This window comes from Gorilla gorilla, chromosome 10 (genome assembly GCF_029281585.2).
Source record: "Gorilla gorilla gorilla isolate KB3781 chromosome 10, NHGRI_mGorGor1-v2.1_pri, whole genome shotgun sequence".
NCBI classification, from domain to species: domain Eukaryota; kingdom Metazoa; phylum Chordata; class Mammalia; order Primates; family Hominidae; genus Gorilla; species Gorilla gorilla.
In genome coordinates this window covers 117,447,626-117,475,295 of record NC_073234.2, presented here as the reverse complement: position 1 = coordinate 117,475,295, position 27,670 = coordinate 117,447,626, and the positions used below count along the sequence as shown (strand labels likewise).

The 27,670-nt window shown below is 34.3% G+C and overlaps 1 protein-coding gene across 3 annotated transcripts in view; it reads left to right on the top strand.

Moving 5' to 3' along the window:
- WASHC3 (WASH complex subunit 3) overlaps window positions 1-27,670 on the top strand; it is a 49,740-nt gene that overhangs the window by 16,912 nt on the left and 5,158 nt on the right. Inside the window, exons 4-7 of one of the 3 annotated variants that reach the window (XR_002008327.3) lie at window positions 1,548-1,655; window positions 5,787-5,897; window positions 19,694-19,758; window positions 26,359-26,453. Coding sequence is in view for 2 of the 3 variants with exons in the window: in XM_004053769.3 (XP_004053817.1) it covers window positions 1,548-1,655; window positions 5,787-5,897; window positions 19,694-19,758 (284 nt within the window). In the remaining variant the exon portion in view is untranslated. The remainder of the gene's footprint in view (window positions 1-1,547; window positions 1,656-5,786; window positions 5,898-19,693; window positions 19,759-26,358; window positions 26,454-27,670) is intronic. The other 2 variants (XM_004053769.3, XM_019039429.1) reach the window with 2 other exon arrangements.

The window sequence follows — 27,670 nt, the reverse complement described above, 5'->3', positions numbered from 1 at the left end:
TGATAGAAAATTCCAGATTTATTTTACTAGTTATTATTTGATAATACAATAATAATATAAATCTTCAGATGTCTCACAGCAAATTTTAGAGACAATATCAGCTGTTTCTATTTGCAGATACCTTAAATGCTAATGAGGAATACCAGTTTTGATGTCAGAAATTGCAAATAATAACTAAGAAAAATAGAAGACTGTTTTAGATTACAAGCTTAAAGATTTTGATAACAGTGATGTCTTTAGTTTGGTTTCATTTTTAATATTTTTTTACATGTGTTTTTTCTGTTTATAAAGTTATGGAGACACTAGTGTATTTTCATGACTAACTTTCCTGAAATTAATAGTTTCTATGTCCATTTACCAAAATAAAACAAAGAAATATTCTGTAAATATTTATGAGGAAGAAAAAAAGATATCCCTTTTTAATATGACCAGAATGTCTAGTTTGTACTTTCTACGTCTCTTTATGGACTTCAGCAACTGTGTTTCTCTTAGAACATTTCTCTAGTTTGGAAACCCGGTCTTGAACATGTTCAAGATATTCCTCTAGCAGCCATACCCACTTGAAAGTATTTGGGCCATAGCCACTGTGCTAACTATGGTTATCAGTCAACAGTTCTCAATGAGTATTGCTGCTTGAGATCTTATTACCATTGTTTTTTTTTTAATTATTATTCTTTGTTATGAATATGTGTCTTATTTTAATGTGAATATTTGTCTTATTTTAATGTTTAAGGAATTCTTAGGGAGTTAGAGTCCAAGGTCGCACATGAAATGACCATATGGACAAGTTAACCTTAGTTATTTCCATGGCCATAGAGTCATCCCCAAAGTTAGCCAAACATCTGACAAATGCGTGTCATTGATATCAGGATGAACTCAGAAAAGAAGGTTTGTATGGGTCTCGCAGATCTAACCTGAAATGCTTAACTATTTCATAGTGAAAGCTAAACCATTTCATGTTGAAATACCAATAATATATCCATTTTTTTGCATACAAGAAACATATTTTAATAACATTCAGTGGTGAATGTTCAAAGAAAGAAAAAAGAATGAGCTGTGTCACACATTAAAGTGTAAAGACAAGAGTTTTGTCATATCCTAGATAATTGAAACTCAAAATTTGCACAAAGCCCTTTTTTTTCTAAGTATTATCAATAGAAATATTTTTACAACAACTTTTCTAGGTACATGTCCTTATCTCCACTTTACAGGTGAGATAATTGAGACACAGGGAGTTTTACACAAGATCACACAGCTTGTGAGTGGTAGAGCTAAAAGTTAAACCTGACAGTCTGACTTCAAAGACCAGGCTCTCAGTCCTTACACTAGGATTGTCTATATTTTGAAAATAATGGTTATGTAAACTAAATTAGATTTTTGAGAAGTTCTTCAAAAGAATTTGTGACCGTCTTTCACTTTTAGTTTATGACATGGAAAATTAAAGACAAGATATTGTGATAGCCTTAAAACTTAAGACAGCTATTAAAAATAGTGTTTATTTATGCAAATACTATCTTCATATTCCAATACTAATTTTCTTTTCTCAGTTGTCATCTATCCCAGGCCTAGATGACGTCACAGTTGAAGTATCTCCTTTAAATGTCACCAGTGTCACAAATGGAGCACATCCTGAAGCCACTTCAGAGCAACCACAGGTAAGTGAGTTCTAAGAAACCAGCAGATGTTCTTGGTTGAAACTGATAGTGTTAAGCAGCAGGTTGGAAGGAAGAAAAATAAACATGTAAAACTTCTAATAGTAAAATTTTAAAACCTTAACATAGAAAATGCAGTTTGGGAAAAACAAACTAGCTGTGTTATTTTGAAGGGCTTCCTGAAGTTAATACTTTCTTTGCCTATAAAAAAGAAAATCAGTCTATATAGGACTAGGAAAAAGCTTCAAATAATTATTTTCTTCAAAATAATTAGAAATTTTTCTAAGTTCTTAGAGGAAATGTACTTTTAAAATGTTTTATTGTAAAATTTTTAAACATACACAAAAATATACCTGGATTCACCAGTTTTCACAATTGCTTCATCTATTTTTTTGGTCACTTGCTGAAATTAATTCCAGACATCTTGTCATCTCACCGTTGCATAAATTTTTGAGCATCTCTGAAAAGTTTTGACATTTTCTTTTGTAACATTTGCTTATATAAATGCCTTTGTCATATACAGTGTAATTAACAATAATTGGCCAGGTGCAGTCACTCAGGCCTGTAATCCCAACACTTTGGGAGGCTGAGGCAGGTGGATTGCTTGAGCTCAGGAGTTCGAGATCAGCCTGGGCAACATGGTAAAACCCTATCTCCACTAAAAATACAAAAGTTAGCCAGGTGTGGTGGCACGCACCTGTGGTCTCGCTACTCGGGAGGCTGAGGTGGGAGGATCACTTGAGCCCACGAGGCAGAGGTTGCAGTGAACCGAGATTACACTACTGCACTCCAGCCTAGGTGACAGCGCAAGTCCCTGCCTCAAAAATAAAAAATAAATAAATAAATAAAACATTCTCTGGTATTGTCTAACCCCTTGTTACTCAAGTACACCCCATGGACCAACCACATGGGCATCACCTGGCAGCTTGTTAGAATGAAGCATCTCAGGCTCCACCCCAAAACTGCTGATGAGAATCTACATTTTAACAAGACCCCTAGGTGATCTATAGGCTCTTAAAATTTGAGAGCTACTGATCTTAGAAATACCAGTTGTCTAAAAAGTGTGTTTTTGAAGTTGATTCGTTTGAATCAGCATCCCAGTAAAAGCTATACTTTACATTTGGCTCTTAGATCTTAACATTTACTTATGCTTCTGTATGAATTTAAATTTTCTATTACTTTTTATTTCAAAAAATAAAAATTCTTTGTTGTTTGAGAACAATCTCTAGTGTATCTCAGCGAGGTATTAAAATCTAAAACAAAGTAATCATCAAAATGGTGGCCTACCAAAGTAATAATAATAAATAAAACAAATAGACTTATAAATGGAATTCTGCCTTTGTACCTGGAGGCACTTTTCACAGGATATTTTTTAGATCACGATGATGTTGACAGTGATGATAACAGCTAACACTTCAAGAGTGCTTTCTGTGTACCAAGGCATGCACGTTTCTAAGTGCCTTTCATAAACTAATTTAATCTTTACAACAGCCCTATAATATAAGCACCATATTATCAATCTTACTTTATAGATGGGTCAAATGAGGTATATAGAGGTTAAGTAACTTGCTGAAGGTCGAAAAGTAACATAAGAGCTAGAATTTTAACCCAGACAGTCTGGTGCCAAGAGCCCTAGCACTTACCTGCTTCACTACACTATACTACACTACACTACACTGTTTTCAGTACCTGTATTCAATTTATTAAACATATTGAGGATGCGTGGTATGAGGCCCTGTAGAAAGAGCCATATATTTAGAATATAGTATATATTTGGGTAATAAATTAGATGATCATTTACTTAATTAGATATTATAAAATTTAACATCCATTTATTTAATATAGCAAATTTCTTTATGGCCACTCAAATATATAAAATGTGCAAGAGGATATCCAGATGTTGTAGAGCAGTTTAACTTTACATTCTCTCAATTAAATATGACTATCCTCTTTCTAAAATAAAGCATCTATAAAGAATATTAAGAAAATATTTCCACACTACCTAGTAGTTATTATGTGGTAGATAGAGCTGTCATATATTTCTGTAAGATTTTTAAGTATACCTGTCTAACTTTGATTATTAATTTTTCCAGGTGCTATTATGAATGCCATCTATAATATGCCCTTTAAAATTCTTATGCAGTTGTGTTGGTCCTCACATATTTAATGTCCCAAAAATTGATTACCAGTAATCACAGCTGAATTTCTTAATTTGCTTTGCAAATTCAGAATAACCTGGTATATCTCTGGCAATTTTATTTAAAAATTGTATATGTATTTATTTAGAGGGTTTATGAAGTTCTGTTGGCTTCCAAAGTTTGAAATACTGTGATAAAATTGTGTGTTGATTAGCTTAATAAAATAACTGCTCAGCATGTTCTTAATATTCACATCAACTTCTCATTTATTCATTGTTATTAATTGGTATATTTTATACAAAATATTTTGAAGTGGGCTTAAGTATTGCTTAATCCAGAGTTTTCGTTGACATTATAGTCAACTCACTTATCAGACAAAGGAGAATAATGTACTTTTTTAAAAAATCATCTATTTATCACTCTCTCTAATCTGTACATGAGTCAAAGACCCAAGGTTTGTGTACTGATTTTTCTGCAACTTTAATTTCATGGTTCAGATTTCATCATTATTCACAATAGAATATCCAATTGTGCAGAGTGAGATTGATTTGAGAATAAATGAAGGACAGTTGAGAGATATGATGGAGGATTTAATGGGTCATTCAAATAGCAAAGGTGTAATACATTTCATAATTAAACCTTGTTGAGGTCTTGGTTATTAGGCAAAAGTTAACGACTGAGAGTTGATATCTGGCCAGGATGTAGTTCATTTGCACCATTTTGCTATTATATGAGTTTAATTTCCATAAATTGTTAAAAAACATACTTGGTTATTGTTTTAATTTTTTATTTAATTAACAGTGTTTTGAAATTTTTGTATTTATATTATAGATGAATATGTGTGTGTGTGTGTGTATATATATATATATATACTCACTTTTGTAAAACTTAGCAATATCATGTAACAGAAGAAACCTAAAGGGTTTTTGGATGTTTATTTGCTTTGTAGTTTTTGACAGATTTAATTTATATTTGAATTATCTGGGGAAAAACTTCAATATGTAATTCACATTCATAGTCTAAAGACTATGAAGATATAAAGATATTGATTTATCTACATTTCAGAATGAACAATAGACATAAAATTGATTTCTTCTAAGGAAATTCTTTTAATGCTTATATACAGATAATGAGAGAGATTCACCAAAGTAAGCTTTTTCTAAATGTTTGGTTTGATAGAAAAATCAAGTACTGTATACAGGCAGTTCTATCTAGTTTTGCATTTAAGCAAGGATATGGTTCTCATATGCACAAGTTTCAGTAACATGGTACCATGCAAAGTGAAGACTGCCTGTATAACAATAGCATTTTTATCTAAAAAGACCATTCCCCAGTATTCTTTATTGTAAGTCATATTTAGTATGACATTATGACTTTTAACCGCTTTGTAGACAATGTTACCATTAATAGTTCCATCAGTAGCTGAAATGTATAAAACCAGATGATTTTGTCTGACAAACTGGCTTCTCTTCTACAACTTCTCCAAAAATTGCTTTCTAAAAGTTAGAAGAGCCATGTCCACTTAGAATAAAATGATTTAATAAATAAAGGGCTCAATTAGGTAGATTCTAGATACCTAGGAAATCAATTCATCATTATCTCAATAAATTTATTATTAATTTGTAAACAGCTGATAGTTTTATTAGCTTTCTTAAAAGTTTTGTTAAAATAGTATCACCACCTATATATAATTCATGCTTTGTATCAGCACTCTGGGGACAAGTAAAGCAGAATTTTTATTTTAATGCATGAATATACTTGCATTTTAAGGAACCAATATAGTGTTGAAATGTAACCTCCTCTGAAATGATATTTAAATATTTGTAGATATTTGGAAACATATCTCATAATTAAATTATTGGTATTTAAATTTGGGGAGATGATTTTTTTCTGCAATTTACTGCCGTAGAATTATGGAAAGAAACATTCCTTTTAAGTAACGTGATAGACCCCTTTTGTAAATTGTCTAAAGATTTACACCAAATACTCTCTACAGCAGAACAGTACACAAGACTCTGGACTACAGGAAAGTGAAGTATCAGCAGAAAATATCTTAACTGTAGCCAAGGATCCAAGATATGCCAGATATCTCAAAATGGTTCAAGTGGTAAGCTAATTTGGTCTGTCTTCTTTGTGTAGCAGCCTCACTTGAAATTCTTAACCCTGGAGGTTTTACTGTTATTTTTTTCAATCTGAGAAAACTGCTAAACCAAGTAACCAAGTTTTCTATTCTCTTACTTCTTTCTATTTTAATTCTCTGATTAAAAAAAAAAAAGGAAGTCAAATCTTTAGAATTGATCCCACACTTTAAATTAACATAGTTTAATATAGATTTATATACATTTTTTTGCATTACACAAAGTTATCAATGCAAATCTTAGATACAGAAAGTAATGAAAGTAGACTATTCATTTGGTAAATCAGTTGACTCTAGCTTAATCCCCATATTATTAGCACAAATAATATTTTTTAAAAAATTTTTATGTTTATCAATGATCTCTTGGCCATGTGTAATGCTTTTAATGTTATATGACTTCAGAATTCATATTTTTCCTGAGAAATCATAACATGCTGTGGTACCAAAAATATCTGCAGTTGTCTGTGATAGCAGAAGCTAACATTTTTTTATTCCTTTAGAAAGTATTTCAGTAGTTGAAGGAGGTAGTTGCCCATCATTTTTCTGTTAATCAAACAGTTAAAGCCTGGCGCAGTGACACACACCTCTAATCCTAGCACTTTGGGAGGCTGAGGTGGGAGGATGACTTGAAGACAGGAGTTTGAGACCAGCCTGGGCAACAAAGCAAGACCACCTACTTCTACATTAAAAAAAAAAAAAAAAAACTAACTCCGTATGATGGCGTGCACCTGGTAGTGCCAGCTAATCAAGAGACTGAGGTGGGAGGATTGCTTGAGCCCAAGAGTTCAAGGGTACAGTGGCTCACCTCACTGATTGTGCCACTGTACTTCAGCGTAGGTGACAGAGCAAGACCCTGTCTCAAAAAATAATAATAATAATAATAATGCTTTTGTAAAATTATATTATCAAGCAAAAGAAGCACAATTCTAATACTAAAGGACAGTTTTGTTTTGCTGTCCATGGGATAGTTTATCACCTAGTAATTTAAAAGCAAATTCTGACAACCAGAAAGAGTAGATTGGCTCATTTGGAAGCTGCACTTTTCCTAGCTATCAGAAGTGGTTTTTTCGCTTCCACAGTTCTTTTTTTCTGAAGCCTAGAGCTCAGGATATTGGCGGTCAATTTAGAAAAAAATAAACCAGACTTTGGGATGAAAATAGATGAATTTTTTTTAATTAACAAGAATAAAACAAAGCCAGTTTAAGTATGAATCATGATGAACACGTTTTTAAAGCTAGAACCCAGGAAAGCCTAAGCTTAAAACATAGACTTGTTAAAAAACAACAACAACAACAAAAACTGTTTCGCTCTTTTAAACAAAAGGGAGATGCTTCTAAATGACTCAGAAAGATTTTTTATGTTAGCCCCTTCTTGCCAAACCTATATAAAATAACAAACAGGAAAATCTACTAGGTGATACTCTGTAAAAATGCCCTGAAATCTTTATGAAGGCTGCATCTTAGGATAATTGTTAAATTCTTGATAATTGTCTTCAATTTTACAAGAACTTCAAAAAATCTTTTTCTTTTTAAATCCACCATCTGTTTATTTCACAAATATTTATCAAACACTTACTTTAAGCTAAGCTACTGTATTAGGTATTATCTAGATTTATTTAGCCAACTAAGGTTTCCAGATACCACTTGCAATTTTTATTTTTGTTATTAATTATGTGAACAAGTTCGATTGCTTTTCAGTCATAAATATACATATAAAATAAATGTCCCGGGCCGGGCATGGTGGCTCACTCCTGTAATCCCAGCACTTTGGGAGGCCGAGGCGGGCGCATCACCTGAGGTCGGGAGTTTGAGACCAACCTGACCAACATGGAGAAACCTTGTCTCTACTAAAAATACAAAATTAGCTGGTCATGGTGGCACATGCCTGTAATCCCAGCTACTCGGGAGGCTGAGGCAGGAGAATCGCTTGAACCCAGGAGGCAGAGGTTGCGATGAGCCGAGATCGCGCATTGTACTCCAGCCTGGGCAACAAGAGTGAAACTCTGTCTCAAAAAAAAAAAACCGAATAAAATAAATGACCCTTTAAATATTTACTTTTTATTCATATGTCTTATCACCTCACTAGGAATAAGAGCCAAGATCCTTCATAGGCCCAAGAAATCCTATACAGTTTAGCTCCCCTGTTACCTTTATGATCTCATATCCTCACTCACTCTTCTCCAGCTCTACTGGCCTCCTTTATGTCCCTTGAATAAATACATTGGCAGCCCCTGTCTCAGTGCCTTTGCTTCAGCTGTTCTGTCTGCCTGAAACACTTTTCCCCAGATATCTTCATGGTTTGCTCCCTCACTTCCTTCAAGTCTGTATTCAAAAATATTACCTTCTAAGTACAGCCTTCCTTGGCCACCCTATTTTAAATTGCAGTGTCCTCCTACCCAATTCCCTTTACGCCTTCTCTGCTGTATTTTTCTTCTTATCAACGTCCAGCATTCTACATATTTTATGTATTTACTCTCTCTCTTCCCTACAAAATTATAAACTCCGCAAGCACAGGGGATTTTTTTGGGTACTACAGTATTCCTCATTCCTGCAACAATACCTTGTACATAGTCCTGTGAATGAAAATGCTTATAATTTGTCTATACTATTTCACCTTTTGATAGGTTTAGGTGATGGACTCCTTTTTCACACTAACTCAGTGGTTTGAGAAACTTCCAAAATATAAGTTCCTGGGCCCTACCCTACAAAATTAGAATCTCTAAAGTTGGTACTTGGTACATACAGCATATGTATTTTGGAAAAAAACTCCTGATTAAGAACTGCTTAAAAATATTTTAAACTGTATCTTAATATCATTTACATTTTTTAAATTTAAAAGCATTTAAGAAAATAAATAATTGTTTTATTTTTAAAAAGCCTTAACTTTTTTCTAGCAGTACTTAGCACTTAACTCCAGCCCATCCTTTTTGCTTGATGTCACTGAGTATGATTAGGGTTTCAATTTCTTCTGCCTCAGACTGTTTCTGATTTAAGACAAATTTTTCTGTTGTTAGCCCTTTGTCTCCTTTCTGCCTTTGGTGAGGGTATATCTATTTCCTAAGCATTTTCAGTGTTCTGGAAGGGCTGCTTCTTCCTGGCATCTCCTCCTTCAGGCATATGGACTTGACCTTCTTTTGCTCTGCTAAGTCATCAATCATTCTTCTATCTGCTCTTAATTTTTATGTAATTGGTTCATATATGCTTCTTAGTCATTAAAGTTGGAGGTCATATTCTGTTTCGAATTGTTTAGGGGTGATTTTCAAGAAGAAAGGGGGGAGCTACATCAAACTGCCATCCTAAAACTAGAAGTTCATCCAAGTTAAATTTAATTTTATTGTTTTTAGTTTATTGTGCCAACCTGCATCCCAGAACCTTATTACCCAACTTTTATTTCCTATTGCTCCCTGTCCTGAATTGGATTTTTTTTTTGAGACGGAGTCTCTCTCTTGTCACCCAGGCTGGAGCAAAGGGGCACGATCATGGCTCACTGCAACCTCTGCCTCCCGGATTCAAGCGATTCTCCTGCCTCAGCCTCCTGAGTAGCTGGGATTAAGGTGGTGCCTGCCACCACACCCAGCTAATTTGTGTACTTTTAGTAGAGACGGGGTTTCGCCCTGTTGGCCAGGCTGGTGTTGAACTCCTGACCTCAGGTGATCCACCTGCCTCAGCCTCCCAAAGTGCTGGGATTACAGGCGTGAGCCACCACACCCAGCCCTGAACTCCATTCTTTAATCAGACAAAACCACAAACCATTCCCTATATAAGCTCCATGCTTTTCCTTCTCTGAATCTAGATTCTCTTTCTCTTTATTATTGCATGTCCAAATTCTATTATCTAACATGCTCCTATGATTGCGTCCACTAAATCATTCCAGATTCTAAACCCACCAACACACGTAAAGCTAGAACTAACAGCTCCTTTTGTTGACCTATCCAATGACTTTACCAGTATTCTTCCTGGAGTTTGTCGCTTAATACTCTGTTTTATGATTATCTGTACATATTTTTGTATCTCCAGTTGCAAATGGAACCATGAGAGGAAGAATGGTATCTTGATTAATCCGTGTATTCATTTTAACACCTTACCCATAAAGGTGCTCAATCAATATTTGTTAATGGACTCTATATGTAATCCTGCATATGATCTCTCCTTCCTCACTTTGTGCTACCTGGATATGTATAAATATGCTCTCATTTCTTCAAGTTATCAATTTAAAATATTTTTCAGGACTAAAACAAGAATAGACCCAGCAGAGGTCTTCCTCAAGGTTGACATGAATCTGCCAACCATTATTTTTTGGATTATGATTATTGAACCATCTATAAATTCACTCCTTCTTCTTCTGTTTTCTAAATGTATCATGAGTGACTGTCAAAATTTCCAACAACAGATGTAGGCTACACATTTGACAATGCCCAGGAATTTTCTTTCCTTGGCATAATCACTACCAGAATTCCTGTCCCTTCTTCATTATCATTTATTTTGGCCTTTGTGTTCAAACTTAGGCACAAATAGTTGCATGTTTGCCTCATTGCTCCCTTTATTGAGGAATTAAATTTTCAGTGGGGCAACTTAGGAATTTATCAGGTATTCTAATATAGGCAAAATTAAGCTGCTAGTACCTGTAGATGGATAATATCCCCCATCATGTCTGTATCTTTCTGCTTGTTTACAGTGTTTTAAGAAAGCCTTATCTAAATCTTCCATCCGGCTAGGTAGCTAAAAAGTATGCCCCATCTGATAAAATTTCTGCCTTCTTTTAGCCTCACTTAGGGGTTTCTTTATCTCATGTTCAAGAATTTCCATATATGTGTATATATTTTGATTTACGGTTATTGTCCTCTTTCTGCTGGGAAACATTGTAAGACATTTCTTTGAAATGCCAGTTCTCATACATACAAGTTTCTTCCCATTAAGTATTGGCAGTCCCCAAGATTTACTTATTTTGAAATTTCAGATTTGCTGTATTTACATACTCACACACACACACACACACTTTTTTTTAGGCTATTGGATTTGTTTGCTGTTTACATTTTCCTCCTAATAATTTCCTGGCAGTTATTCCACTGTTTTTTCCCTATTATATTATTGTTATTCATAGGTCTAGTCTTAAAATTTTAACTGAGGATGTTTTAATCTTTTGATTTCAGCGTAAAGCTTCTTGAACATACCTGTGGGTATTATGTCAACATAATCTTTTGGTTCTTCCAAACCACTTAGCACTTTTCCAAGAGTACAGTCATTCTAATGTCATAAGTTATCACCTAAAATATTATTCTTCAGCAGTATCTGCATAGCTAGTTGTGTTTCCTATATCCATTCCATTACCAAATTATAACTTTTAACTGGAAGAGCAGATAACAGTACCACTTTGCTTTAGAAAATGCCTCAGAGAAGTGGAGTGAAGAACAATCATGAGAGACCTATTATAATTTGTACCATTGAACCATTCATTTTCTGTCATTGACATGGAAATAATACAGATAGCTTTGTATCTCTATACCTCAGGATGGTGATATGCCTTCCTATTTTCTGTGTTTGTCTTCTAATCAGTTGTTCACTCTGAAAATGTGGTTCAATTCTTTGAGTATAACTGAGAACAAACAGGGTTCAGGGGGATATAGATAGAAAAGCAAATTTGACCACTGGCTATAAGGAGGAGCCTAACCCCAGCTAATTCTAGAGGGTGACTTCATTACAGACTACCTTATCATACTGAAAAGTGTTTCACTTTCCCAACAAGATTTTAGATATGTATTAAAATACCCAATTTTTCTCAACTTTAGGGGTGACTAACATTTGCTTACCCACCACTCAAAATTCAGTTTTAGTTCTTAATGCAGAGAAAGACCGATAACAACATAATTCTTTAAATGAGTTCTAATTTGTCCATTAGTATGACCTTGAGTAGTTTACCATCCATTGTACATATGACTACAGCTTATAGAAACAGTTTTAGAAGCCTACATGTCAGCTTTTAGGGAATTGTTTATATTAACACAAAGGAAGATGACATAGTCTCAAAAAAAAAACTCTTTCTGAAAAAAAAATAACTGTATTTATACCAACAATATCTAATCCTTTATACCAACAATATCTAATCCTAAGATCCTAAGAATAACCATCTCTATGCATTCAAAAGGGAATTAACAGTGCCACAAGGTCTTTCACCTTGTGAAAGGGAAATAATAGGATTTGTCTCTTTTCAGTTGCCTTTATATTCTTGTCATTTAAAAATATTAGTTACTGCCGCATAAGAAGAGTCTTAATACCTCTATTACAATTATACTGAGTTTCTTTTTCCAAAGTGTAATATACTTTCACTCAGTATCATCTTGATACATAGCTCCTCAACAATCTTTTAACCATTTCTCCTACTATTTGAATTATTGTTTAGAACGATTTTTGTCTTCTGTGATATGATAGAATTGTGTTTTTCAAGACCTTTCAGCTTCTTCTGTAGCATAGAAAGCTTTAATTTGCAGACTTCTGATGTGATCATTCACTTCAGATATGAATGAAAGTCTTGCGGGTTACAAAAACAGATTTTTCCTGATTTTAAGACTTCCTGGATATCAGGATGAACTACAGACCCCTTTGGCTTCCTCTCTAAACTGCCATGAAAACTCCCTCTTCTTGGGTACTAACTATCGCCTGGAATGCCTTGCTTTTATATGTGCCTTGCTTCACTTGCCACGTACCTGTAAATCTATTTTACAGTCTAGATAATGAAAACTATGTAATCAATATAAACTCCTTTGTACAAAAACCAACACAGTCCTTCACTAATCACAAGTACCAGTTGACGGAGTAATAAGTAATACCTTGTTTTTTGGTCTCCATGCCTTTTTCTGTCACTGCTGGATTACTACCCTCTGAGAGATAAAACAATGATTAGATTAAAACAATGAAAGAAAAGTTGTTCTTTCTCTGGGAGAAAATTTCATTGCCTAGGAATACACCCAGATCTTTTCCCAGTACTTCTGGAATACAACATGGTATAGTTTCTTAGCTTTGCCATCACATCAAGTCATGTCACCTCTCAAGACTTCAGTTCCCTCATACATAAAATGAGATCTGAAGTTCCTTTTAGATTTATGATCTATTAATTGATCCCCAAATTTGGATCTCTTTACTAATGAATGTTCCTGGAACACCTGCTGGCATTTTCTGACTTTTTTTTCCTTTTTAAGCAAGTTTTATACAAGATTTTTCAGTGAGTAATACTGTTGTGTTCCAAATGTGGCAGATAATTGATTTTGATTTAATGTTTGTTGTCATAATAGTGCAGCACAAGCCTTTACTAAATTACATATTGCTTTTATAACTTAACTGGAATTGTGTACATAGATCACTTTTCCAACAATTCTCCCCTTTTTACTGGCAGATCATGGTGAATCCTCTGCCAGTAATAAATTGTGCATTGGGCAAGTCCGACTTCCACATTAAGAAGCTAATGACTTGTATTTTTTGAAACCATATTTGCCAAAACAGTCTCTTAGACACTTAGATTTTTTTAAAGCTCTATTTTCTTTGGCTGGCTTAAAATGTGAATTGAATAATCTCTTTGGTTCTGGTGGTTCTGATGCATCCATTGCCAGTGGTGGATGTTGGCCTGAGGAAATGTGACTTCCATTACCTAAGGATGAGGAGCTTCTAAATGATTGTTAAAGATGTTCATCAAGAAGTTATGCACCTTGGACCTTGTGAAACCAGTCAAGCATGAGGTAGCATGTTCTTTAGATGACAAACAAGATATAGTTATTGTAAGAGTAATTAAAGTCTTTAAAACATTTTTTGGATATGACCCCAATGTGGCTTTCCATGGTTTAGAGAACTCCAGGTAGTTTCCTCATCAGTGATCAACAGTATAGTCAAAGTATAGTTAAAAAGGAGGAGCTACTGGTTCATACATAATCATAGCTGTGAAAAACACTGTTACAGATTTAGCTTAATAACGATGTAATTTCTTTTTTCATTGTTTTTTAACTATAGGTATAATAATATTAATATGTATTTCATTTCTTTTATAATACCCAAGGTTTACTAATCAATATCAAGATCAATATTTTTTGAGTACATGAAGATTTGTGGGATGGGGGAATAACTTTTGTGTTGTTTTAGCCTCATTCTGTTTATTGAAAAATAAAAGCTTCATGACCAATGACTTTGATTTGCCACACTTATGAATATAAAGAAAAGATACAAATGAACATTTATCTGTTTAATTAATTGTATAATTTAGCCAACTTTGAAAATTTTAAGTAAAAATATTTTATTCTTCCCATGAACTAAGTAAGTTAGGCAGGTCTGACTACAACTAAAAGAAAGAAGCAAAGCTTAGCAAAATAGTAGACTATATGAGTAGTAACTTTGAGTTGGGATAAATGAAATTCAAATGACCTCTGACATTTGTCCTCCTCCTTCTACTTTCTAGCTTATATCAAATGCAAGAAGGTTTGGATAGAGTTTTCCCTTAAACAGAAAACTGTGACAGCCGCCAACTGGAAGCCCCTGCCATATTACCTATGCTTTGCCATGGCCCCAGTATACAGAGGACCTAGAGAAAGATAACTTTTGTCATAATTTTGACAAGAAATTTCAAAAATTACTCTCTGCTAAAGTCAGTGAACTGGCCTCTAAAGAAATCATGTGTGAAGAATGATTATGCCAGTTTTACAGATTATGATTTTTCCATCATTTTAGCTGCCTTTTGAACCCTCCATGTTGCCTTGAAAGTTAGGGAGCTTAGAACCAGTCATACTGTGTACAGATTTAATGTTGAAAGGACATTAAATCTGCCTTTCTATTATGTATTTGCCCTTTTGCATATTTTTAAATTTTCTTGTTATAAATGTTTGTTAGAGGGCGGTAAACAATGATACTGCTAAGTTCAGGTTTTAAATTTCTTGCTTTTTCTGGTGTGTGATAAAGCTAGAAGAGTGAAGGAAGTACTGGCCATGTAGTGGGCAGATACTAAATAGTTATGTGGTTGTCATGTCAGTACCTACTTGGTAATACTATATATGCCTCCCTCAATTCTCATCTATTTATTCTTCACTGATACCACTGTTGTCATAATCATATAGCTGAGAATATTTTAATACTAATATCACATTTTTTATTATAGCCATCCTTAGTGACATTTAATTGCTGTGAAAATGTTCATTTTTGAATAATTTGTTTCCAGGAACTAGTTGTTTATCAAATATTTTCTAGATCTGTATAGGTCATTAGAAATAAAGTTACCATTTTTTTTAGGTAGCCATATTCATTTTACAGTGATTAAAAAATTTATTTAAATTAATTGATATTTCTTCACTGAAAGCTTTGAGGAGAAAAGGTCATTGAGCATTTGTTTTCTTTTGTGTTATGATTTGTTCAGTGAACAATAATCCATTATATATAATATTTAATCTGAAAATTTCATCCTAAGTGTACATCCTACTAATTTATTTATTTCATAAAATACAGTAATTTTTTTTTTTTCTTTTTTTGAGATGGAGTTTCACTCTTGTTGCCCAGGCTGGAGTGCAATGGTGCAATCTTGGCTCACCACAACCTCCGCCTCCCAGGTTCAAGTGATTCTCCTGCCTCAGCCTCCTGAGTAGCTGGGATTACAGGCATGTGCCACCACGCCTGGCTAATTTTGTGTTTTTAGTAGAGACACGGTTTCTCTGTGTTGGTCAGGCTGTTCTCGAACTCCCGACCTCAGGTGATCCGCCCACCTCAGCCTCCCAAAGTGCTGGGATTACAGGCATGAGCCACTGCGCCCGGCCTCAGTAAAGTATTTTTTAAATAGGACTGTTGAAATTCAGAAGGCAAAGATATGATTGAGTCCATTTTATTAAGTTAAATTTTAAGTGAAAGGAGCCTGATTGGGGGACTAGCTGCCTTTTAACAACCCATAGCGTTTTTTCAAATTCTACTAGTTCCCGCACTCTGCAAAGAAAAAGTTTTTTCCACCAACATATTCAATAGATCTATTTTTTATTATTGCCTTAGGTAGGGAAGAAAACTTCATGTTTTTCATCTTTCATAATTGAATTGTTACAATTCACACTCTTAAACTAAGAGGAAAAACTCTAAAATATAAGGAGCATTTTTAGTTATTTTTAAACAAGGAAAGTCATTTATCTCTCTTAAATTGAGAATGAAGTTTTTTTCCCCCTTCTAATCTAAAACTTTAGGAAAATTTCACCATGGTTTATAAAAGGATTTTGTAGTTTGACTTTCTTTAACACAATAAGAAATAAATGTAAATATTGGCAGGACTATAAACCTCCAAACAGTTTTTTGTGATATAAGAAACTAGTATTTAACTATTAGTGCTGCCATCATAATTTCATTAGTGTGGCTTCTTTACACACTTTCTCCAGTGACGCAAATACAGACGTGATTTTTTGGAACATCAGACTTATGGCTGCCTTCTCTCTTCTTCATTACTTATGTTGGACACACTGTCATTTTCACTTGCCAAAAAAAATCCCACAGTTCAGTAGACTTCAGTTTTGAGGTCTTTCTTGTCCTTCTTAGACCACCAGTAGCTTTGTCTGTTGGCGATCAGAAATTGGACACTTCTTTTTGGTGTTTAACAAACCAGACTCTGTTACTTGACTTCTAAGGAAGAATATAGCAAAACAACGAATTTTCTAAGCAACATCACTGGAAACAACAGCAAATCCCTTTGGAATGCATTCTTTGGAACACAGGCCAAATTGTTCTTTTTTATCAAGCTTTATGAGATTTGTATTAAGGTAGTGATAGTAAGTCTCAGAATCAGTTAAGATATTAGCAATTGTATATATTTTTCTTTACCCATATGCATATACAGAAATGACTAAAAATGCCAAATTGTATGTGTATCTGTGCTGTTCTGCTGTAAGCAGGCCCCAGAAACTAACTTTCAAATTTGGAGCTTACAGGTTAAGGTTTCTATTATTCTTATACTTATTATTATTCTTATTCTTATTATTCTTATAATTCTTATTATGATATAATTCTTATTATTCTTATTATATAATTCTTATTATTCTTATAATTCTTATTATTCTTATAATCAATTCCATGAAGCTGATGTTCAAATAGAGGGCTTATCTAATTCTACCAACTTCCTTGTTCCCCATTCCTCCCTTCCCACGCATTGCTTCCCCTCACCTCCACCCAACATACACTTTCTTTGCTATATTTTAGGAAATTTTTTTTTCAACCTCATTCTCCTTCCTTCTCTTTTCTTGGCTTTGTAACTTATTTGTGTAACCTTTCCAATGACGTCCTGTGGATTATGCTTAAATATAATAAATAAATCACATGCTTGAGTTTATAGAAAGACCTTATACCATCAAACCATAGTTAGTAGAAGCCAAGAGGTCTTTTTAAAGAACTATGACATTAACTCTGCTCTTCTTCTCTTTTTTCCTGGCACTCATATTTTTTTGTGGAATGTTTCAAACTCCTAACTTACCCCCTGTTATCCTAAATAATTGAATGAGATTTAATTATCAAGTTAAATTCCCAGCTGTGTCATTCAAGTAATCAGCTTTCTCTATTATTAAAATTAATTTTGTTATTAAGTATGTTTTGTTTTTAAATATATTTCATTCAAGTCTTAGTTTTAGATATATATTTCAAAAGTGGTGTTAGTTTTAATTTCTTGCTTTCTTTATTCCAAACTTGAATCTGTTCACATCGGATGCCCCTAGCAAGTGGGCTTTTTTCTTTTTGTTTTTCTCTTTTTGGTCATTAAACTTATCTTCTACCTTCTTTGACTTCCAAACCTATTATAATGCACTTTTCAGAATATCTTTAAAATTGCCTCATGGAACAATATTGCTTTCAGAGGTATGGTTTTGAAGAGAATTCAAAGATGGTACTATTTATATTGATTCATGCATTATTTAGAATGCATTTAAGTATTCATTTTTACCTGAGTCTTAATAAGCTAAATTTTACTAATTTATAAGACAAAACAACAGTTACCAAGGTAAGTATATAAATGGGCCTGCAAATGACCACATTGCCTTTGCTACCTCTCATGAGAGTCTTCTAAGTAACCTGTAAACTCAAAAGAAAGCCTTTGCTTTCCTAACCTTATTTAACCTAGCAGGCTGTGAAAGGGGATGTGGGTATTTTCTCCTCCATAGCCAAAATAAGTGATTATGACTCTTTCTATAGCTATCTTTTCTGGACAGTTTTTTTGAAGTAAATAAAAATTAAATTTTTTGACATAAAATTCTCTGATTTAAAAAAATGAGGATTAAATTTAATGATTTAACTTAATTTGGCAAGATCTGTGAGATGCAAGATACTCTGTTATATATAGTGTCCTTAACTTTGAAGACTTTTCATATTAAATTTGTAATAAATTTAGCTGTCACGTTTGTACATATGCATGCCTGGACTTAAACTCAGATTTTACTGGGAAATACAAAATCAGCATTTTGGAGGGGGAGGAGTATATCTGGACAAGCATATACTTAAAAGTTTGAGACAAGTGTACATATGATAGGTTATATAAAGATTTGTGTATATTTCTAAGTATTTGTACTTTTCATTTTAGACAAACTCCTATCCCATCTTCAAGATGTATATTTCAAAATAGCTATGGTAGAGAATTTTAAAAGTTCTTACCACAAATAATAAATATTTGAGGTGACAGATATGCTAAATAGCCTAATTTGATTATTCCTCAATGTGTACAAGTTTCAAAACAGCACATTATACACATAAACGTGCAATTATTATTTGTCAATTAAAAATAAAAGTAAAAAAATGAACATCACAACTGGCTAATGATAAAAGAAGTGTGTGCAACAGCAATAGAGAGGTGATTGGGCTTTTTCCTGAGTGTATCTGGGTGTACTTTCCTTCTTATGCCACACGGGGTGAGAGGGAGGGTCCCATGCCATGACCCTGCCTCCTTTAAGGAGATAGAATCAAGGCCCTCAAATTGAACACATCAGTTTAGTGTTTCTTATCCTTGGGGATGGTGTGAAGAGAGGGGAGTTGACAGAGATTTGATTACATCTTCTCCCCTTAGAGCTTTACCAAGTGAACTTGGAATAACTGTTTAGTTATACATCAAGTCTCTTTCCTTTTCAAGTAAATGTGTCTTTATTTCTGTCATATTCTTTTCTTAGTGTTTTCATATTCTTAACCTGAACTCTGAGATTCACGTGTTTTTACTATTTTTGCAACGTATACACTTCTAAAATTGTCATTAGTTAGTGTTTGTACCAGTGTTGGGAAGATGTGTAATATAGTCCCAGGGAGGTTCTTGAATTAGATTTGATTTTTGTGTCTAAAGTGTTCAAATGGAATTGGACTCTGCTTATTAAAAGAACATTAATATAGCTATACTTAAGAATGGAACTCTCTGAAATCTTTGAAAAGATACCTGTTCATATTGTTAACTATTCATTGTATGGCTTCTGCTGGTATTTTAGTCATTTGAGTAATGTTTTCTTTCTTTTGGTGATATAAGAAGAGTGAGAATATGATCTCTGTTCTCTATACAGCAGAATTAGTAATGAATAAGCTCAAATGATGTAATTTGGGCTTATGTGGTATTGGATAAGACTGATTCTGTTAGGTCAATGTAAAATGGATACTTTACTAGATTATTCAAGTGCTAGGCACATGCTAATTTTAAAGTAGAATAAGAACTTTTAAATAATGAGGCATCTAAAGGTCTTGTTTTAGATGGTATGTGTAGACATATAAAGGAGACATTTTTAATGATGAAATTATCTTATATCCTTTGCTTAGGGTGTACCAGTGATGGCAATAAGAAACAAAATGATATCAGAAGGACTAGACCCAGATCTTCTTGAGTAAGTAATTCTTCTAATATAATGATATTATTGCCAGGACATTGAATTTGTCAGTTATAATAAAAATATTTCAAATTCTCTGTATTTTTATTCCTACAGTGTTTTATGGTTGAGGATATCATCTTTGTAAATAGTGTGTCTGTTATGTTACCAAACAGAAAAATATCATCTTCTACTAAGACCAGCCTTTACACATTTTAGGAACAGTTTCAATAGATTAGTAATTATTCTAGATATCCAAAGGAGCTGGAATTTAATGACAATTGTTTTTTTGCTTTTTTTTTTTTTTCCTTTTTGTGCTACCTCTTTCTTGGCTTGATTGTTTTTTTGTCTATTTGTTGGTTTGTGCTTTTTTGGTGGGGGGGTGATTATTATGTACCAGGGGGTAGATGATTTCATTTAAGATCTTAGTTTGTAGGAAATTTAGTCTGCTATAATCTAGGTTAAGCCAGATTGAGAAATAAATAGGCTAAAGCTGTTCTGGGTCTATGTTAATGGTTATTAAGAAACTAGATACTAATTTATGTGAGTTTTTTTAACCTTAAAGTATTTAATCCCTTATTGTGTGAATTTTATAAAATATTTTTGAGAAATTATAAAAAAAAATTGTGGCTCAGAAATTTGACAACAGTTTATTTCATCCAAGCAAATCTGGCTGTATAGTTCATCTTGGATAAAATATATCGTAATGCATTCTTCAGAGGAATTCTGTTTTGCAAGTATCTAGGTACTTGTAAAAAATCTTTCCAATTTGGGACTGTAGTTCACCCCAATGTATTTAGCTATGCACTCTAAGCATTCATTACTATACTAGCAGTATACTTTGGAATTTTTCTTGGCTCTCAGTCCTCCAAGAAAAGGTGTACACTTTGGAGGTAAAACATTATGAAGTAGTCTTTTTCTCATATTTTATCTGCCAAAATATGAAATTTATGAATTCTTTTAAAGTCTACAAGAACAAATTTCAAACATATATCTACATTTGGCATACATCCAAGTAGCAAACAGTTCAAGTACAATGGCATAGCTTGGCAGCTTGAACTGAAGCATCTCCGAGATATTTGGCATTTGTTGTGGAAATTGTTCCTGACACACACTTTAAAAGCCAGATGGATTGTGATATGTATTTTAATGTGAATCAGACATATAGGTTCAATCCATTTTGGTATTCATTGCAATATATAGGTTGTAAATATATTTAACATTAACTGTGACCTTTTGCTTCTGGAAATACACAGTTAGACCTCCTATAATAACAGAGAGCTAAAATTACCTTTAAAATGATTATCTTTTTCTAGAGAAAATATAATAAATGGAAAACTAGCACCCTATAAGCATCAGCATATGCTGGATATCCAAGCGTTTTTACCTGCTACTGGCTTCATTTCATCCCCTGTCCAGCCTAAACCTACTTCGTAATCCTTTACTTCAGCCAGCTACCTGCACTAGCAACTTGATAATCATCTTTGATTCTGTCTTCTTCCTTACCCACTACAGTGTCAATCACTATGATGTTCTCATTTTTAATATCTCTCACATCTCACCATATGCCTCCATATCCATTGCCGTTTAGTTCACGCCCTCATCATTTGTAATCTGAATTACTATAGTAGCTACTGATTGGTTTTCCTGTTCTCTTTCAAGCCATCCACTAAAGCCTGAGTGGATCTCTTCATACTTCATTCTTGCTTCACATCTTCCTGTGACTCTCCACTGCCTTCAACGTGTAGTCTAACATCTTAGTATTGCATAGAAATGCTTTTATCATCAAGATTCAGATTCTCTCACTAGCTTCCTCTCTTGTGATTCTTTCACATATGCCTATTTCATATAGCCATAGCAAACTACTTGCAGTTCCCTGAATGTAACATTTTCCTATTCCCTTTTGGTGTCTTTAAATGTTTTCCTTTCTCTCTGTGTCCCTTCCCTCATCTTACTGGCCTGGCTAACCTATTATTCTTTAAGACTCCATCAGGTATCACCACCTGATAGAGTCCATAGGTAACTACTACGGAGGAAGATCCCAGGCCCTTCAACATTTCCTTGTGTCTCACTTGGCCAGTTTGAGGGTATTTCGTTGTCTATGAATGTTGAGAAACATTCAGTTGTGAGGTAGTGCCAAGTTTAAGGGTAGAATTCCAGTAACAATTAACGTTGTCTTACAGAAAAGCTGCTCCTCAACCACAGCCTAGAGCCTGAATTCTGACCCATTACCTCATATGCACATGCCATTGGTCACCAGGGGCACTGGTTGGAGTGGGGGTGACTCAATGTAACCTATCACCACTACTAGCAACCCAGTTTCAACTGCATTTATCTAGATGTGATAAGTGCAATCAACTACCGTGTTAACAGGAATTATGATGCTTTTGGAATCATGTTTACATAAAAGTTACGGAGCCTCACTTCAGGAGAAAAGTATGAGATGATGAAAGAGAAGAAAATGTGCCATCCAAGGGAAGAGTACAGTTTTATTTAGAATCTTAGGTACATTTTAAGCCTCAGCCAAGAACTTTCAGTAAAGATTGTTCTGTGTTCTTTTTTCTTTTAAAGTATAAACATACACTTTATTTTTTATTAGCTTTAGGTAGTAAGACAAACTCATATAACTGTTGGGAGAAATGGCCTACCTCTATCTGCACTGAGCAAAGGGCAAAACTGAGGTTAATATAGAAATAAATACTGATCAGAAAAATATTGGTCGTTGATTGGCTTATGTGTATAAAATTGGAAGCTAAGAGTACAAAATTTTAAATCAAAAATATTTACATGATAAGGGAGAAGATATCCTGGCAATTTTCCTAGAAAAATGACTATTACAGAATTTTAGGAATTCTATAAAACTGTAGAAAATGCCTGATAATTACTAAATAAATATTGGATTTGATTCTTCTAAGTGATTGTTTGTTTTTAAAAATTCAAGTTTTTGAAAATAACAATCATTTATATATAACCAAGAATTAGTCCTGTTTAGCTTCTAAAAATTAATTTCAATACCACTGAGATAAAAAGATATGTGAAAGAATATTTGTCACCAAAATAGTCAAAAGAGTTAAGGGGAAAATGGAAAATTTTAATTGGTCTTTGGCCAAAGGTTAATACATTCAGAAATATAGAATGGGTATATCGCGCCTTAAATATTCTTTCAATCATTGCCTAGATTTTCTTGCTTAGAAAAAAAGAAAAAGGTTTCGCCCCATCCTGGTCTGTACGCTTACATTTATGTCCCTGAACTAACATTACTATTGTTACCTAGTAATTGCTACTTTTACAATTCTAGGATAAACAGACTAGCTTCTGGACTTGCCCATCAGCAAGCCATGAAATTCGTGATGGTTAAGGCTCAGGATAAGGCCGGCTTTAGAGATGGTCTACTTACTTGTATTCAGATGGTCTACTTACTTGTATTACTTGCCACTTTCTAGTTGTGTAACCCTGGTTTGATTACCTAACCTCTCTGTGCATCAGTTTTCTCATCAGTAAAATGGGAAATAGAAGAGTTCACTCCCTTACAGAGTTGTTCAGACTAAGATAAACAATGTTGTAAGCACTCAGCACAGCTCTGGATAAGCAGTAAATGTTTAATAAATATTAGTTGTGATTTATGAATGTTTTAATGGAGGAATATGTAGCAAATTCTAGGCAATGGATTTATCAGGCTTTTGGATCATAACTTGTTTATAATCCTGTAGTTGCCTATATACTATTATGTTCTCAACAAAGACATATTTAACATATACAGAGTAGTTATCTTTTTAAATTATATTGTTTTCTCAAACTGAGAACCTATATTGTTAACTTTCCTGTAAAGAACAGATTTCTGAAATTGAAATTCAATTGAACATACTTCTAACCTTAGTGGGAGGGTGCAGTGTGCAGCTTATTGATTTGGCTAAAGAAAGCATATAATTGAGTTCAAGTTACTCTGCAGACTTTGAACAGAACCAGCTCAATTGGCATTTCTCCTGGATATATCTATCCAAAAGACATTTATACCATCCTCCCAGACGGTGGAATGACCACTCTTATAGTTGCCAGAAATAAAAGTAGCCACCTTAGCCTACTTATCACTGAGACAAGAGGGGATTTATTATTGTTAAACAAAAGGATACTGGAAAGCAATAAAACTTTTTTTACATGGCATGCCCAGCAGATTTTCCTGCCCTCTTAAGATCATTCCTTATCTGCCAGGAGGATCTTTACCTCCTGCTATACAACAACATAGTGGATTAAAGATTGAGTTTTGGCCAGTTGAGGATAGATTAGATCTCAGTTGCACAACTGGACATCAAAAATAGGGTTTTTACTGTTTCCATTTTGTTAGTTTTTGCTGAGCTAGGTTCTCCATTTAATGTAATTACCAGTCCTCATTCATTAGCTGGCAGACACTAGCTAGAAAGTATAGGACAAATAAAAACCATATCAAAAAATTGTAATTGGTCTGCTTTTAGAGAACTTGATCATAAGAATGAGAGAGATAATAGATATATCAAAGAGGAGATGTTAAAAAGCAGTTGTGGTCTGTGAGTGGCTAGCAAGCAAGTGACAGAGTTGCTGCTGGGAAATAAAGGATCCCAAGATCAATAGCAAAAGTCCATCCTACCTAGAACAGCTGCTTTTCTTTTTCTTCATGATATTAGGCATTAAATTGTTTTCCTGGTTGCAGGAGTCTACCTACTAAGACAAAGAACAGGATATACCTGTCTTGATGAGAATTCAAAAGAGAAAAGACCAAATTGATCTCACTAGCTGCTATAATTCAAAATCAAAATTGTTACATTTTTAATTACCCAGAGGTTCTTATTAAGTCAATACAATCTCAGTTCAAGAATCTTAGTGTTTTGGTGTTTTGTTTGTTTTTTGTTTTTGTTTTTGTTTTTGTTTTTGAGATGGAATTTTGCTCTTGTCACCCAGGCTGGAGTGCAGTGGTGCAATCTCACCTCACTGCAACCTCTGCCTCCCGGGTTCAAGCGATTCTCCTGCCTCAGCCTCCCAAGTAGCTGGGATTACAGGCACATGCCACCATGCCTGGCTAATTTTTATATTTTTAATAGAGACAGGGTTTCACCATGTTGGCCAGACTGGTCTCGAACTCCTGACCTCAGGTGATCCACCCACCTCAGCCTCCCAAAGTGCTGGGATTACAGGTGTGAGCCACCACGCCTGACTCTCTTTTCTTAAGACCACCTATTGCCATCGCATAGCTCTGACAGACCATTAATTGACAACAGTACCATGTGACATTATAACTTTATGTGTGTGTAGTTTCCATCAGTGATTTGAATAATAACTACCTCATCATCTATTCAGCAATATTTTTACTGACAATGTTTTTGGTACTTAATCTGCTTTAAATTCAGTGTCTTTAAGTGTCTAGAAAATGAAAAATGTTTTTAAACTCTTTATCATACATGTTTTTCCAAAGAATGTTTGGTTTTTGTGTCCTTAAAGTAGCTAGTTTTAAACACAAATATAAATCTTCCTCTAATGAAAACAAATTAAACCAACAATAATGGTATTTTAGGACTCTCTTCATATTTAGGATGGCAGAAACCAACTCAAACTAACTTATATAAGAAGGGAAGTTATGGACTCTCATAGCTGAAAAATCTAGGTAAGGACAGGATCTAGGGACTCAGTGTCATCAGGGCTGGCTGACTGGCATTCTCCTCTCCCTACCTCATTCTACCTTTACTTCCTTGGTGTAATAAACCGTGTCTCTGCTAGTGCTGATGGGTTTCCTCTGTGAAGCCTGGGAACATAGCTCCCCAGCAAGGCTTTAATATTGCTAGTTTTTCCAGTTGAACAGAGAGAGAGTTCCCTCTTCTCCATAACCCATAGTTCATTTAAAAGGAAACCTTCTGACTAGCCCTGCTTGAATTGTGTGCCTTTCCTCGAATCCATCTCTCTCTCTCTCCAAGGGAATAGATTCCTGTGATTGGCCAGGCCTAGACTGTGTGACTGAAACAAGGAAGTGGATAGGGAAAAGATGAGGACAGCAAGGATTCTAGTTGACAACCTTCATTGATTCACATCAATGGGAGAAGAATGGGTGTCAAAATTAGAATGTGCACCGCATCTGGTATGCTAAAAAGGGCAGATTTGTATATACTTCGTCCTTCCTGCTGCGCCTTTGTATATTTTGGCTCATTTTTAGTTGAGGTCAACCTAGTAACTTCTTTGAAAAGATATATATTTTTAAGATAGTTTAGATTTAGTAATTAGCTTAAACTTAAACTTTTTAAAAATTTGCTTTTGTTAAGAATTTTACTGATAATTTTGGTGTTACAAATATAAATATGTTTGTTAAAATGTAGCCACCAAGCTAGTGTTTTTATTGTAACCACCAAAGATTGAAATTTTTAAAAAATATACATGATATTCATGATATATATTTTTCTGTATTTTGTTGATATAATCTTTTATGGAAATTCACTTATGTATTTAAAATAACAAGAGACTATTATAAAGTCCTAATTTCCAAATTTTAGTAGTAAAGTGTGTTTTCTTTGAATTGGGAGAAGCTAAACTTTAGTAGTTTAAGGTAGCAACTTTTTCAAATATGTCTTAAAATTTCTTTCCATGAAAAACAACTTGTAGGGTGAAGTAAGAACATTTATGATCATAATATGCAGAGCCAAATTTCTGTTCCCTTTGAAAATATGAATATCCCGCCTGGAAATGATGGTATTGCTGTGAGTTTTATTATTACTAGTAATATTTATAAGGCTTTACAACTTATAAAATGCTTTCCTATAAATTACCTCATTTGATTCTTGTGGCTTGCTTTTCTTTTTTGTACCCAAAGAGAACTAGTATGCACTTTTTCTTTTGTTCTCCTGGCAATTCCAATTTCAAGTAGCATAAAATTTATTTGAACATGAATGAGGGGACCAGCCACGGTGGCTCATGCCTGTAATCCCAGCATTTTGGGAGGCTGAGGCGAGCGGATCACCTGAGGTCAGGAATTCGAGACCAGCCTGGCCAACATGGCGAAACCGTGTCTCTACTAAAAAATACAAAAATTAGCTGGATGTGGTGGCGCTCGCCTGTAATACCAGCTACTCAGGAGGCTAAGGCAGGGAGAATTGCTTGAACCTGGGAGGTGGAGGTTGGAGTGAGCCAAGATGGTGCCCCTGCACTCCAGCCTCACTAAATAAATAAATAAATAAATAAATAAATAAGCAAGACTTCATCTCTAAATAAATAAATAAATAATAAAATGAATGAGGAGCCAGGTGCAGTGGCTCATGCCTGTAATCTCAACACTTTGGGAGGCCAAGGGTGGAGAATCACTTGAAGCCAGGAGTTCTAAACCAGATTGGGCAACAAAGTGAGACCTCATCTTTACAAAAAATTAAATTACCCAGGCGCGATAGCGTGTATCTGCAGTCCGAAGTACTTGGGAGGCTAAGGCAGGAGGATCACTTGAGCCCAGGAGGCTGAGGCTATAGTGAGCTCTGACCGTGCCACTGCACTCCAGCCTGGGCAACAGAATGAGACCTTGTCTCCAATAAATAAACAAACAAAGACAATAAGTATTGGTAAGGATATGAAGAAATTGGAGCCCCTGTGCATTGTTGGTGGGAATATAAAATGATACAGCTGCTACAGAAAAGAGTATTGTGATCCCTTAAAAAATTAAAAATAGAATTATTCAGCACTTCCACTTTTGGGGATGTACCCAAAAGAATTGAAAGCAGAGTCTCAAAGAGATATTTGTATACGCGTGTTCATAGCAGCATTTTTCACAATAGCCAAAAGATGGAAGCAATGGAAGTATCCATCAGTGGATGAATAGGAACAATTATGGTATATACATACGGTGGAATATTACTCAGCCTTAAAAAGGAAGGAAATTCTGACACATGCTACAACATAGATGGACTTTTAGGACATTATACTAAATGAA